The sequence below is a fragment of the Myotis brandtii genome, unplaced genomic scaffold, assembly GCF_000412655.1.
Source record: "Myotis brandtii unplaced genomic scaffold, ASM41265v1 scaffold82, whole genome shotgun sequence".
Lineage (NCBI taxonomy): Eukaryota > Metazoa > Chordata > Mammalia > Chiroptera > Vespertilionidae > Myotis > Myotis brandtii.
Genome location: NW_005371324.1, coordinates 928,962 through 945,261, shown reverse-complemented (window position 1 = coordinate 945,261; position 16,300 = coordinate 928,962). Strand labels below are relative to the sequence as shown.

General features: G+C 47.6%; 1 protein-coding gene across 2 annotated transcripts in view; it reads right to left on the bottom strand.

Annotated features, from left to right (window-relative positions):
- TPH2 (tryptophan hydroxylase 2) overlaps nucleotides 1–16,300 on the bottom strand; it is a 109,813-nt gene that overhangs the window by 46,395 nt on the left and 47,118 nt on the right. For both annotated transcript variants that reach the window (XM_014531692.1, XM_014531691.1), the window contains one exon: nucleotides 15,522–15,657. In XM_014531692.1, the coding sequence (XP_014387178.1) occupies nucleotides 15,522–15,657 (136 nt within the window). The remainder of the gene's footprint in view (nucleotides 1–15,521; nucleotides 15,658–16,300) is intronic.

The window sequence follows — 16,300 nt, the reverse complement described above, 5'->3', positions numbered from 1 at the left end:
CTTAGCAAAAGTCACCTTATCCTAATACATAAAAAGCCAGGGGCTGTCACGACTGAAACAACCAGACAGATGACCAAACAGCAGGCTGTGTGGGGCGACTGGGCCGGCAGGGGGGTTAGTGAGGGACAACCAAACACTGAACAGAAAGCTGCGTGGGGCAACCAGGCCAGCGGGGGGGCGCAGTAAGGGGTGACCAGGCCAGCAGGGAGGGCAATTAGGGGCGACCAGGCCAGCAGAGGGGCAGTTGGGGGCAACCAGGCCGGTGGGGGCGGGCAGTTAGGAGTGATCAGGCCTACAGGCAGAGGCAATTAGGAGGGATCAAGCTGTCAGGGGGGGGCAGTTAGGGGCGACCAGGCAGGCAGACAGGTGAGCAGTTAGGAGCCAGCAGTCCAGGATTGTGAGAAGGATGTCCGACTGTTGGTGTAGGCCCAGTCCTGGGATTGGGCCTAAACTGGCAGTCGGACATCCCCCAAGGGGTTCCAGATTGGAGAGGGTGCAGGCTGGGCTGAGGGGACACCCCCCCCCATGCACAAATTTCGTGCATGGGGCCTCTAGTGTTTCCATAAAAGCTCAAACAGCAAGTCCTAACTTTCCTGACCAGTGAAAGAAAGTTTCCAGTTCTTGCAAGTACCACACACACACACACACACACACACACACAGATTAAAAAAAAAAAAAAAGAAAACACTGCAAGGAAAACTTTCAATGTCTCTAGTTCCCTACCATCTCAGCTATTTCTTATTTCTTAAAGAAATAAGAGACTTTTAATACTTTCCCTGCCCCTCCTAAATTTCACAACATACAGGTGTCCCCAAAAAATGTATACACACGTTAACAGCTGATAGCTCAATTGATGTTTCTTTCTTTTCAGATTTAACCCACTGAAATTAATAATTATTCAAAGTGTGTATACATTTGGGGGGACACCTGTATTAAGGAGGCAATATAACATAATGGTTAAAAGCTAATACCCTGGAGTCAGACCTAAGTCCATCCCTCCCAAGGCAAATGACTCAGAGGTGGCTGTGCAATAGGACCTCCTGCTGAGGACATGGGCACAGCATCTCCTCTATGATGGAAATATTCTGCATCTCTATCGTCCAGTATGGTAGCCACTTGGCAAAGGTGGCTACTGAGCACTTAAAAGGTGGCTAGCACTACTGAGGAACTACATTTATAGTTTTATTTCATTTTAATTAATCATTTTAAATAGCCACTTCTCTAGCATAGTGTACTGCATTCTCAACTATACAGTGGAGACTGAAAGGGTCGCTATCTCCTGGAGTTCTTAAACAGTGTAGTAAGATAATGCATTAAACATAAGCTCCCAACAAGTTATATATTATTCATCATATTACATTCAATTATACTTACACCGAAGTCTACTGTACTGCCCTAAGTTTTGCTCTTTGGGGGGATATTTTATCGCTTAAACAAGAAGCAGTAAACTTCTCTGGGAGAGAGGTCATGCCATGTTCATCTTGTGGTTCCCAGTGCTCAGAAAAGCCTGGCACATCATAGATGCCCAAGGGCTACATTTTGAACTCAACTGAATAGAGCAGTGATGGCAGGGTTCTGCTGCTCCCTATAGAGGTAAAGTGAAACCCAACTATAGTGTTCCTAATTCTCAGCGTCGCACAGGGCTTTGGACTCTACCTTGGTTTTGCCATCTCCTAGTTGTGTGACCACAGGGAGAACACCTGACTTCTATGAACTTTGGAGTTGCCATCTGTAAAATGGTGACAGTCCCACTGAACGGACAGAATGTGTGTGGGAAACATCAGGTCCCTTTTTCCTTCTCTCTTGTGGTGGCTCCTGTGCCTGTCAATAGATGTCATTCTCTACACGGTAGTGAAAGGGATGAACAGTGGCTACCGCTTCCTTGCCTAAAAAAAAAAAAAATCAATCATTTTGAATTGCTTCTTCTGAACTTGCAATTTAAAAATGCAAATATTCCTGCCCTAGCCGGTTTGGCTCAATGGATAGAGCGTCGGCCTGCAGACTAAAGGGTCCCGGGTTCAATTCCAGTCAAGGGCACGTACCTCGGTTGCTGGCTCCTCCCCAGCCCAGGCCCTGGTCGGGGTGCATGCAGGAGGCAACTAATCTGTTTCTCTCACATCGATGTTTCTCTCTGTCTTTTCCTCTCTCTTCCACTCTCTCTAAAAATCAATGGAAAAATATCCTCAGGTGAGGGGGTTTTTTTAATGCAAATATTCCTGAAAATATTTCTCCCAGGTCATCTCCGTCTCCCCCATCTGACAGTACATAAGTGAGCTCCTCCCCCACAGCGTAACACTGAGGGACTGTGAATTATGACATAGGTGTGGGTGCTTACGAGAGCTAATTTTGGATTATAGGCATCACACAAGGAAGGCAAATCTTTGGAACAGCGGGAAAAAGGAAACCTGCTTTGAATCTGTCAAGAAATAAAAATTTTAAACATTATTTGAAAGCTTTATCCCAAGCCATTCCCAATTAGTCCTAAAAGAACAAGAACAGGACTCCAGCAGGCACGTAGGACACAAATTTGGTTTGAAAAATCCATAGGTTTTTAAAAATGTATAGGGTGTTTGTTTTGTTTTTGTTTTTATAGAATGTCCATTGCTAGATTGCTTGGAGCTCTTGAGACAAAAGCCTCTGTAAAAAGTCTTGTTTTTGCTTTTAGGCACTTGGCAAAACTAGACACGATGTTATGACTGAAAACTTGGGAGTCCGGGGCTAGGAACGTGCCTTGTAACTGAGGATGCACTGGAATTTCTGAGGCACATCAGCCGCCACGTGAATTTAGGTGCCAAGTAAGTGTGGACCTACTTGGCATTAATCCAAAGCTTTTCCTCTCCAGAGATCAAAGCGTTCTTTCATCATCTCTCTCACTGGGAGGCTAAGTGATTTGCTGCCAGTCATACAGAGAGCTGATAGAGGGGCCTGGGTCTGGGGGCATGAAGTCCTAGGTCCTTCTGCCCAAGGACGAGGACACAGCAGCCTCCCCTCGGCGTTACTACACGGTAGTGACGCACTTGTCCCTCCTTCTTCCCAGTGAAACAGGAGATGCCCCCTCTTTGTAAATGGGGCAAGTTAACAGGGCCCTGTGAATGTCAAAGGAGAGGGTATGCTTCTAGCAAGACGAGTAGTTGGACCAAAGACTGGACAGGGCAGCATAGCACTAGACCACCCCATGGGCACAGGCAGTATTTGGGGTTCTGGCAAGGCAGGGCCACTTAAATTAAAGTAAGAAAGTGTCACTTTACTATCTTATACAGAATTGGTAATTAGAAAGCCAAGAAAGGAGCTATTTGGCTTCAGCACACAGAGGAGTTTTGAGTTTTTCTGTTTAGCACTACTGTGTCGCATACATCAGTGCTTATTCCCACAGATGTGGGCACTACCTCCTAAGTTCAAATCCTGACTTTGTCCCTTACCAGCTGTGTGACCTTGGGCAAGTTACTTAACCTTTCTTATGGTTTCCTCATCCATAAACAATAATATTATCCACAATAATAATAGTACCAGTTTAAATGGTTGTTATATTGAGTTCATCCACCTATAGCACTTAAAATAGTGCCTAGCACATAATAGTTGATATATGCCTGTTTATTATTAATAGTAAAAAATATATATTGCTGCCTGGCCGGTGTGACTGAGGTTGGGCGGCAGGAGGTCATGAACCAGGAGGTTATGGTTTGATTCCTGGTAGGAGCACATGCCTGGTTTGCAGGCCGCTCATTAAAACTAAGCCCAACTGGCAAGGCTCTGGTCATTAGACCTATGAACCAGGAGGCCACGGTTCGATTCCCGGTCAGGGCATATGTCCAGTTTGCAAGCTTGGTCCCTAGTGGGGGATATGCAGGAGACAGCTGATTGATGATTCTCTCTCATCATTGATGTTTCTGTGTTTCTCCCACTCCCTTCCTCTCTGAAATCAATAAAAATATATTGCTGCTGCTGTTGCTGTTGTTGAAATTATCTAATTTGAAAGATAGAAGAGATGACAGTATTTTTAGGCCTTGGGGCCTTAAACATCTTAACTGACCCTGGGTGTAGCCCCAACCAAACTTCTCCTGAGGGATAAGATGGCTGTGATGCTGGGGTTATGAGTTTTGGGCTAAAATACAGGAAAGAGAGGCCAGATGGGATCGGCTTTTAGGGAACATGCCATTTTCTGAAAATCGTGGTAGGAATGCTGCTTGCAATCCTGAGCAGCAACAATGAAAGTAGCGCTGTGGAGGGAGCCAGTTTGCTGGGCAGGAAGCTTGGCTCGGGCTCGGGTGTCCCCCGGGAAGGAGCAGGTTTAAGCTGAACAGAGCTCCTAGGAATGAAGGTTAAAGTCTACGAAGCTCTGGCTTATCTTCCCGGCTCTGCAGTAAGACCTTGCCCAGCCTTGACCTCAGCCAGCCAGGCCTGATTCTAAAAACACCCAGGACAGCCAGGGCTTAAATCAGACAAGTTCACAGACCCAGTCTCTCAGATGTCAACACGCAGGGAAAGTTGGGAAAGGAAAGATCCTATGTTTTCCTCTCATTACAGACCTAGTGCGAGGCATCTGTTCGATCAACAGAGGAGCAGCTAACCCTTATAAATGTGAAAGCCTGTGTCTTTACCTGCTGATATTGTTACTTAACAAATGAGGACTAAGGTCTGAGTCGCAAGAAAAGGAAGGAAATGGCACCGCCTGCCAGTTTTAGAAGGTGTTCTGTTCTAATGAGCAGGGCTAGGCATAAAACTCGTCTAATTTATTTCAAAAAGAGATGAAAAATAGTGTCAGAAATAATTCACTTTTCTTTTTCTTGTAAAATTGAAACATGGTGGCAATTATAAGAAAAAGCACCTGACTGCAAAACCTTTTTTAAACTTTAAAAGTTATATTTAATAAAGTAACATTAATTGCCCTAAAAACGCTAACTGCAACAAGAAAGGTTTTCCTTGATGCAAAGGCATTTAGTTGCACTATGCAATAAACATTGCAATATTAGTCACTAGTGTCCTGAATTATTTCCTAAGGGTAGACTTAGTTTACTCTTTGGTTTGAAAAGTGACCCACCAGGAATGAGCAGACGATACACCCACATCAGATGGGCTGAATAAGCAGGCATCCCACTGCAGCCTTGAATTTAGAACTCCTCAATGAAGTAAGTTTATGTTATGTTGAGCCAAGTACACTAGTATTTTTGTTACTAGTATGTTAAGCTCAACATCTGATATGTAAACTGGAATGAATATTTTAAAATGTTTTCATTAAAGCATTTTTAAAAAGGGATTTCTAGTGCAAAATTGCAATAGCTCTTTTGGAAAGACAAATATTGTACTGACTCAACCTCAGAGAATTGATGTCAAAAAGCATATTTTATATTTAAATTCCCAGTTGCTTCTCCCTGAACAATAGACGAGGGGTAAGGATTTGTGGTATGGATGTGTATTTCAACACTGCCTTGGGCAATGTTTTATGTTCCAAAGGGCATCAGTAGAGAATCATAGGCATCTGGTAACCTCTGGTCTCCAACCAGAAATCTAGATCAGAGTGGGTTTGACCTATATTGAAGAGAACAAGGCTGGAGTTTCCTACATATATATAGGAGTAATACATTAGAAAATAGTGTCTTCTTGTCCTACCCCCTTCATTTCAGAGACCTCAGTCAGTCCATTAAGCTTTGAAGGAAAGCATGAAATTTGGCCCTAGGAAAATATGGTTTCATTAAACTGTGTTTCTAATTAAAGAGCTGCATTGCTAAGATACCACTGACCATCAGGACTCCAGTTATAATTGCAAAGAGTATACCCAAGTACGTGTGCACAATGAACATTCAGTTGGCAACTATTTAACATCCACCTCACACAAAACACAAGTCTGTAGGAACCACAAAGATGAGAGACCACAGATCCCCTAGAACAGCCGTGGGCAAACTACGGCCCGCGGGCCGGATCCGGCCCGTTTGAAATGAATAAAACTAAAAAAAAAAAGACCGTACCCTTTTATGTAATGATGTTTACTTTGAATTTATATTACTTCACACAAACACTCCATCCATGCTTTTGTTCCGGCCCTCCGGTCCAGTTTAAGAACCCATTGTGACCCTCGAGTCAAAAAGTTTGCCCACCCCTGCCCTAGAAGGAAGTGCCAAGGGAAGAAAAGGCAAATGAACCAAGGCAGAGCTAGGAAGAGTAGGGTAAATAGAGCATCAGAAATTCAAAGCACCCCCCTGAGGACCAGAGCAAAATCATGAACCTCTAATGGTGGAAATGTAGACACCAGTTGAAGCTATTGGACCACTACTTGAAGAACAGCCTTCTTTTCAAATCATGCCCAGCAACGGGAAACCTGTTTTGCTCATCTATTTTGTTTTTGGGGATGCCCAAGGATGCCCAGGATGCCCAAGACTTTCCTAAACTGAAGCATCACCACCCTCCAGCAAGAAGCTTCTACAGACAAATGAGGACATGTTCCCAAATGTCTGATCCACTCTCCTTCCTGAGGGAGGGGCACCCACCCATGTCAGACACGGACAACACATCCATCCACATGACAGTCCTGTAGGGACCTGCTCTAATGTTGGGCAGAAGTTGCCAATCTCGTAGAATTACCTCGTGACACAGTATTTTGAATAGTTCAAATATAATTTAGATCGTGTCACAGAGTGGCATTGGTTTTAAAGGTAAGGCAATGAGCTTCCCTGCCTTTCGGGTGGGATCATATTCAAGGTTAGTTACCCAAAAGAGAAGAAAATGTACATTTTTTAGCACCATGTGAGATGTGGTTGGGGCTTTCTTTTTTCTTTACCTCCCTCCCTCTCTCCTTCTCTTTCTCTCATTTTAATAAGAGGAGGTGGGGGAAATCTTCCCGTTGCTTTTCCCTACTCTTCTTCAGCTTCACAATGAATAACAACTTCTTCATTCTGAAACTAACTTTATCCCAAAAACAAAATAGATGAGCAAAACAGGTTTCCCGTTGCTGGGCATGATTTGAAAAGAAGGCTGTTCTTCAAGTAGTGGTCCAATAGCTTCAACTGGTGTCTACATTTCCACCATTAGAGGTTCATGATTTTGCCTGAAGACACTGAAGTGCAAAAGTGCCTTATTCATAGAGGGATGTCCAGCATCAGTCCCTAAAGTTAGAGTAAAGCTGTTGGGGTGAGTGGAGGACACTCACCAATAGAGGGCTGTAGCCCTCCAGAAAGAGGTTCGACTGCCACATACTGTGTCCCCAGGACTCCCCACCCTCCCTCACTCCACAGATTTCAGGGGGATCTGGGATCTGAGGATATCTCGAACCTGGCACATCCCGGTGGTGGTGCTGCTCATGGCTCCAGCCCACGTTGGACTCAGCTTTTACTTGTTTCTGTATTGCCTTCGCCAGCTGGCCTTGAGCTAATGACAGCCTTAGGAAGGAGACTGACGCATGAACAATCACCATGCAGTGTTGTAAGCAATGAAATAGAAGTAAGGCCAAGTGCCACAGGAATATCTAGCTCTGCCTACAAAAGTCTTCACAGAGAAGGTTGAGGCTGCGCTTTAATCCTAGAGAATGAAAGGATTTTACCAGAGCATTCAAGCAGAAGGAGCCACCTGTGCGAGGGATGGAGGCATGAATCAGCAGGCTCATGGGGATGTTGAGAAGTCAGTGTGGCGGGAGCATAAGGTTTAGAAGAGGCAGAAAGAAAAGCAGAAGACATGGTTTAATGAGATCAGATGTTTTCCCTGTATTAACAGGGAACCAACAGGGTTAAACAAGAGAAAGCTACATTCAGATTTGTGTTTTAGAAGGAAACAATGTCTAGAGATTGCTTCTAAGAGGAAGAAGTGTAATAATTAGCAGACAGCGCAGCAGTGTTCATGTGACCTGTCAGATTTCTTCTTCTAGAATAGTGGTTCTCACTGGGAGCCATGTTGACCCCCAGGGGACATTAGGCAATATCTGGAGACATTTTTGGTTGTCATATCTGCAGGACATCTAGTGGGTAGAAGCCAGGGATGCTGGCAAATATCCTAGGACAGCTCCCCACAGCAAAGAATTGTCTGGCCCAAAATATCAATCGTGCCAAGGTTGGGAAACCGTGCCCTAAGGGAAGATGAGGAGGCCAGAGAATGCAGCATGGCACAGAGAGGCAAAAAGGAAGCCAGGAGATAATGGGGCTTCTCAAACTTTTGCTCTGCCACTACCCACATGCTGGGTGATGCTCACACACCCATACACCTAGGAACTCTAGATCTTTCCCTCTCATTCTACTGAGTGAAAGGGATGCTATTATTGGAATAACCTTGAATTTCACCCAATTGATTTTTTAAAGGAAATCATTTGCAAATTTCAATACTCAATTAGTGACAAAGTTGCTTGTGATCACAGCTGATCAAAGCCTGCAGCTATGCAACAGCCAAGTGCAGAACCACTGCCTTGGGTGCTGCTTAAAGAGAGAAAGAGCAAGAGGATGTCCCTACTTCCACCAGCAGCAGCACCTTCAATCCAGGGAGAAGCACACAGAAAGCCCCTCCTCCCACCAAGAAAAGCAGGAGTCCCTGACTCTCCAGGACTTCCTCATTGTCCTCCAGGCCAGAAAACTTTCCCCCAGGAAACCAATCCAACCTGGCATCATTTCTTAAATTCAAGTTCCATTCTCTGGCCAGATTGAGAGAATCCAGAGTCTAAAATGCAAATGCAGGCCAAAGACATGTTTAAAACCCAACGTGTGTTGAAAGCTATGACACCAAAATGCATTCTACACAGACTGAAAAGGAAAAAGAAGAATTCCTTTTTCAGATAATGTCTTTTGTTGCTTTCACTCTCCTTTCTACCTGCGTCTCCAAGGGTCAACTTTGTCTCATTAGCGCTGCCTCCACAGCAACAGCTCGGCAATTGAAGGCAGTTGTTTGGAAGCAGAGTACAAGCACCAAAGGCATTAGCCAAGCTGCACTTCACAAATTGGAGAATCTGCCCTCTTGTTGGTTTTCAATCGAGGAAATGGAATTTCATTGCAGAACAATGCCTGTGGAAGTGCTTGGGCAGGAAACGGCGCTTCCAGTATACTGTCCCATCGATGCAAACTGTGGCTGGTGAGGCACTTAGGACTTTGCAACACATAAGGATTCAAGGAATCAGTACTGAGGATTCTGTCTGCGTAGCGTGTTTCTGGAAGGATGCACTGCAAACTGGGGCCAGCTACTCTGGGGAGGAGCAAGTGGGTGTCGAGGGGGCAGAGGAGAGAAAGAAACTCAGTGTTCACAGTGTGTACCCTTTTGTAGCTTTGAATTCTGAATCATCTACATGGGTTACCTATTCATAAAATAATTATGTTTTTTAAAGAATGGTATTTGAGCCCACCAATTCCAAGAAACAGCCCTAACTTAGCAAATCCCAAAACTCTGCTCATCTGTGTCATAGTAGGAGTCAGGGAAGAGGAAAACACTCAAATCTATAGTGAGCACTTTAAATTTACTTCTGAATTTCAACCAGTATTTCCAGCTGCCAGAAGCTTCTCAGAACATCTGGAGGGCACCTCAAAAACAACATGCCCCAATCCCACTTCCTCCTTTCCCTCTTCCTTCCCTCTTCCCTCCAAGTAGGATCCTCCTCCAATATTCTCAGTCACTATTAGCAATAACTACCCATTTAGCTTCCCAATCCAAAAACTTCAGCATTACCTTCGGGACCCTCCCCTCTCCTCACCCCTATTACAGTCACCCAATATTGTTCATTCCATCTCAGTGATTCTTTGCACACAGGTGCCCTCTTGTCCTACCCCATTGACGCTTTCTAGTTCAACACCTTATAAACTAGATCCTTTCAGTGGAATGTGAGTTCCCTGTCTGTTTTTCCATCCAGTTCATTCTCCACACTTCCCTCCCCCCAACCCCTGCCCCCCCCCCACCACCACCACCACCACCACCACCACCACCACCACCACCCCCTCATTCTTCTCAAACAAGATTATCCAATCATGCCTAAGAACCTTGGATAGCTCCCTCCTGTCTACATAATTAAATCCAAAGGGCCTAGTTTGACAAATAACCATTTACACTGTGGCCTGAAGAAACATTTCATCCCTCATACATAACCTGTGCTCTGGCCTCTCTGGCCTAACGAGCCTCGATCATTCATGCCTCTGCGTGCCTTCACAACTTTGCACTTATTGTTTCCTTGACTTGAAAGTTTTCCCTTCCCTTCACACCCTGCCTTGTCCAAAAAAGAATTTCCTATCTCCCTTTCCAGATCCCCCACCCCGACCCCCACTCGGTTTATACCTCTTGTGAAAAGCCTTTTGGGACTGCTCTCTCCTCTATGCTCCTCTAAGACTTTGTACACAGCCCATTATAGCCCTCGCCACACTCTCTTATAATTATTTATGCTTCTATCTCCTCTGCCAGAATGTGGGCTGCTTTAAAAAGCACCTGCTATATTTTATTCATCGCTGAATCCACTGCACCTCCCTGCTAGCATTGCACATAAATGTTTGCTGAATGAATTGGCTAAAAGTACTTCAATAAAAATGTAACACATTATCCCAAAATTTTATAGACCTCTGTGGCTAAAATCTCATTTCTTTGCCCTCTCACTCCGCACACAGACCAATTGGCACGCTATCACTGGTCTCAGGAGGGCCAGGTATTCAAAGGGAACTAACAAAGTGCCTACTATTTGTAAACAGGGCCATTTGTAAACCCTCTGGGCTAGATTTAGAGATTGCCTTTCCAACTCTGACAACACTCCTTTGAGCCCTCACTCCACTCTAAGAAGCATTTCTTTTCCAAGTGTCTGGAGTCCTATAAGTAACCTTTGTTTACCCTGAAAACACTTTCAGGGAAGCTGAAAGGAGCTTTAAAAAAAAACAATGTAGACTCTGTAGGGACCCACCTGGTCAGTGAGCTCCATGCCCACCTAAAAGGAGGAGGGGACTTCGCAGGCTCAACTCCAATCTCTGCCCACTCGCTCCACCATCAGCTACTTAACTGCTTAAACCTCCAAGGGCTCTCTGCTCCCAGTGAGACCATGGCAGTCCGTTAATCACAAGATTATTGAAGTAAAACAGCATCATAAGTAAAGTGACAACCCCAGTGGCCTGAACAACAGTGGTCGTTTGGGTTCCTGGCCCCAATCCCAACATTGGAGAGGGGCCACTCCCGCAAACAAGAGCAATTCTCAGACACCAGCTGGGTGTCCTACAATTTAACTCCATGCTGACACTACCTACCCAGAGTTAGCGTTGGGTTCCACAGGGTAAAGGCTCAGTCCTACAAGCCTGCCCTCCCCACCCACTTCAGACCCCAGTCACACAAGTCCAGGTTGTCACTGGTGCTCTAGCCCAACCTGCTTTAGGTTGGAGGCTCCAATAACCACTGCCTTGGGCCTCAGACACCAGTTGTATTGTTACCTACGCTTCTGACTGACTGGCTATAAACCAGAAATTTCCTTGAACTCCTCCTCAGGTTCGATTAAGTTGCTAGAAAAGCTCACAGAACTCAGAGAAACATTTTATTTACTAGATTACTGGTTTATATTATCTTTAAAAATATGATAAAAAATATAGATGAGCATCCAGTTGAAGCGACATGTGGGGCATGTATGTGGGTCGGGTGAAGAGCTTCCCAGAAGCTCTCTGAACACCATCCTGTTGGGTTAGTACACAGGTATGACCGGTTAAATCATTGGCCATTGGCAACAGAGTCAACCTCCAAACCCTCTTCACTCCCAGAGGCCAGGAGAGTGGGTCTTAAAGTTCCAACCCTTCAATCAGGGTTGGTTCCCCTGACAACCAGCTTACTTTGTTAGATGACCTAAGGATTTTCCAAAAGCTACCTCATGAATATAACATGTGACATTCTCTCTCTCACCAAGGAAATTTTCAAAGGTTTTAGAAGCTCTGTACTAGAAATGGGGGCAAAGACCAAATATGCATTTCTTACTATAAATCACATTATTACAAATGGGTAACAAATTAGATTAAAATTAGGATGAGGCACTCATTTGAATGGAGCACAGGGGGGCAGTGACAGCTCCCAGCCTCGGTCTTTGCTTTTGCTCTTCTCTCTCCCCATGATACAGTGTGGTCTCTACTCAAATGTCACCTCCCAAGAGGCTGCCCTAATGACTCAATCCAAAAAAACATCTCACATCACCTGCTTTATTTGTCTTCATAGCATTTTTAGCACATCACCGCACTTTTACCTGCTACCATATTATCTACCTATCTCAGCAATTTTCAACCAGTGTGCCACAAAAATTTTTTAAACATGCAATTCCTGACTATTTAGTCAAGGGCACCGACCTCTCTTCCCGCTGACTGTCAACTTTAAAAAATGACGACAGCCAATACAATAGCCATTCTCTGTGAACAAATCAAAAAATATACCTATTTTTTGTCATATCAGCAAAAAATATTTTCTGGCATGCCGCAGAATTTTAGTAATTAGTTTACGTGTGCCATGAGGTAGAAAGGGTGGAAAATCGTTGCTCTCTTTACTAGTATATGCTGTCCGTTGTCTCTCCCATCCTTCCAGGAGGGCAGGGACCTTGTCTTGTCCCCAGACTACCCAAGCACATAGTAGTCTTCCAATAAATGTTTGTTGGAAGCACAAAAAGAAGTAAAATTCAGAGCACTCGAGTACTTTACACTTTCTGGGAAGCAGTAAGACACAGTATAACATGTTAAAAGCTAGCATGGTTAAATACATCGAACAGGTGGGTAATAAGGAGAATGAATGACAAATTTTCTGAAGGAGTGATTGTGCACAGGATGGTGAGAGAGTGTTTGCCAGAGAAGACAAACACTGTTCACCTTGAAGGCAGTGGAAATTTCAGAAAGTTCGAGAAAAGGACCTACGGTGTTTTACACTGAGAGAGTGTACAACGCCATGTGTCATGAGGCCAAGTCATTAACAAGAAGGGGTTTACAGCTTGCCCTCGGGTCCCCATGATAGAGCAGCATAGCATCATCACTCGCTTCTCTCTGCACACCTAGCCCACCCACTGCACACCTAGCCCACCCACTACACACCTAGCCCACACACTACACACCTAGCCCACACACTGCGCACCTAGCCCACCCACTACACACCTAGCCCACACATTGTACACCTAGCCCACCCACTGCACACCTAGCCCACACATTGCACACCTAGCCCACCCACTACACACCTAGCCCACACAATGCACACCTAGCCCACACACTGCACACCTAGCCCATTCACTGCACACCTAGCCCACACACTGCACACCTAGCCCATTCACTGCACACCTAGCCCACACACTGCACACCTAGCCCACCCACTGCACCCCTAGCCCACCCACTGCACCCCTAGCCCACCCACTGCACCCCTAGCCCACCCACTGCACCCCTAGCCCACCCACTGCACCCCTAGCCCACCCACTGCACCCCTAGCCCACCCACTGCACCCCTAGCCCACCCACTGCACCCCTAGCCCACCCACTGCACCCCTAGCCCACCCACTGCACCCCTAGCCCACCCACTGCACCCCTAGCCCACCCACTGCACCCCTAGCCCACCCACTGCACCCCTAGCCCACCCACTGCACCCCTAGCCCACCCACTGCACCCCTAGCCCACCCACTGCACCCCTAGCCCACCCACTGCACCCCTAGCCCACCCACTGCACCCCTAGCCCACCCACTGCACCCCTAGCCCACCCACTGCACCCCTAGCCCACCCACTGCACCCCTAGCCCACCCACTGCACCCCTAGCCCACCCACTGCACCCCTAGCCCACCCACTGCACCCCTAGCCCACCCACTGCACCCCTAGCCCACCCACTGCACCCCTAGCCCACCCACTGCACCCCTAGCCCACCCACTGCACCCCTAGCCCACCCACTGCACCCCTAGCCCACCCACTGCACCCCTAGCCCACCCACTGCACCCCTAGCCCACCCACTGCACCCCTAGCCCACCCACTGCACCCCTAGCCCACCCACTGCACCCCTAGCCCACCCACTGCACCCCTAGCCCACCCACTGCACCCCTAGCCCACCCACTGCACCCCTAGCCCACCCACTGCACCCCTAGCCCACCCACTGCACCCCTAGCCCACCCACTGCACCCCTAGCCCACCCACTGCACCCCTAGCCCACCCACTGCACCCCTAGCCCACCCACTGCACCCCTAGCCCACCCACTGCACCCCTAGCCCACCCACTGCACCCCTAGCCCACCCACTGCACCCCTAGCCCACCCACTGCACCCCTAGCCCACCCACTGCACCCCTAGCCCACCCACTGCACCCCTAGCCCACCCACTGCACCCCTAGCCCACCCACTGCACCCCTAGCCCACCCACTGCACCCCTAGCCCACCCACTGCACCCCTAGCCCACCCACTGCACCCCTAGCCCACCCACTGCACCCCTAGCCCACCCACTGCACCCCTAGCCCACCCACTGCACCCCTAGCCCACCCACTGCACCCCTAGCCCACCCACTGCACCCCTAGCCCACCCACTGCACCCCTAGCCCACCCACTGCACCCCTAGCCCACCCACTGCACCCCTAGCCCACCCACTGCACCCCTAGCCCACCCACTGCACCCCTAGCCCACCCACTGCACCCCTAGCCCACCCACTGCACCCCTAGCCCACCCACTGCACCCCTAGCCCACCCACTGCACCCCTAGCCCACCCACTGCACCCCTAGCCCACCCACTGCACCCCTAGCCCACCCACTGCGCACCTAGCCCACACACTCGCTTCTCTCTGCACACCTAGCCCACCCACTGTCTAGGAGAGGTAGGATAAAAGTCCCAAAGACGAATTCCCTTGAGGAAACCTGACAGAGCCCAAGAAGAATCACAAACGCCATATGAATCTAGAGGCGGGTGGGTAGGGCGAGGAGCGTGCAGAAAACTAGGACAGCAGGGAGAGCATGGCACAGAGTTCTGAGTTTGGGGGTGATGTGAGGACCACAGGAGGAGGGGTGAGTGTGAGAGGAGCCTGCTCCTGCAAGAGGCACGCATGTCAACGTTAGCTTTGCCTCTCCTGCCTGTGTCTTCTCATCAGTAAAAGTGGAGATGATAACAGTACCTACTCCATAGGGTTGCCATGTGGATTAAATGAGTGGATGAGCCCGACTGGTGTGGCTCAGTGGTTGAGCGTCAGCCTATGAACCAGGAGGTCATGCTCGATCCTCAGGGGGGCGTGCAGGAGGCAGGCGATCAATGATTCTCTCCCATCATTGATGCTTCTATCGCTCTCTCCCTCTCCCTTCCTCTCTGAAATCAATTTAAAAATATACATTTTTTTAAATGAGTTGATGAGAGCAGAGCCTGCAAGGTAGGAATTGTCCCGATTATTGGAATTTCTGCGTTTCTTTCCATGAAACGTTGTCTATATGGACCATGGCTTTATGAAAGCGACACGTGACTCAGAGGCCCCGTGTGCCCAGCTGAGGAGCCTGAGCATCCAGTAAGCTCTTCCTTCTCGGGGTCAGTGCTGTGCCCCTCACTGGCCAAAGGGTGAAGTCAGGGGGGAAAGAGGGCCTGGTCACTTCACAGTGTGGTGTCTCCCGCCAGCCCAGGCTTCCTGTGTGGGTACTCACGGTTCCGGGGTGTAGAGGGGGTCCGAGCCGTGCCGGATGTACTGGGTGCAGTGGAACACCCTATAGGCCAGTCCCGCCAGGAAGTCTCTCGGACTCAGGTATCCAGCCACCGGCCTCACGGTGAAGCCAGATCTTTCTAAAGAGGCAACAGAAAGAGCCAACTAAATGCTAAACCAACAGGACTTGCTGGGCCAACCAGGGCTTTCTGTTATTTATAAGGGTGTTCTGGAAACAAAGTAATCAAGGTCCTACACCTCTTGACAATTGAATGACATACACAGTTGACCCTTGAACAACACGGGTTTGAGTGCCCAGGTTCATTTACACGTAGGTTTTTTTCAATAAATACAGTCAGCCCTTTCTACCCGCAGGTTTCACACTCACAGATTCCACTAACTGCGATCAAAAAACCTATTGTCACAGTCCCCGCCGTGTTTTCCCAACCGCAGATCAAAAATCCTGTTTGATCTACAGTTGTTTGAATCCGGGATGGGAAGGGCCAACTGTAGAGTCAAGTTACATGTGATTTTCGACTGTGCAGGGGGCCCCTGGATTGCTCAAGGGTCAACTGTATTGCAAACAGCTATCACGTCAGTGGCTTCTGATTACTAAACTACACTGTCGAGTGATGGTTTCCAGGGGAACAAGACATCTATGAAAATGGAAAGAAAAGGTGAAAAAAGATTGAAGGATTTAAATACAGAAGCCAATTTAGGACCAGAAGGCTCAAATACACAGGAGAGGATTACAATCTAAAGTGATGTTACCTGGTATCTTTC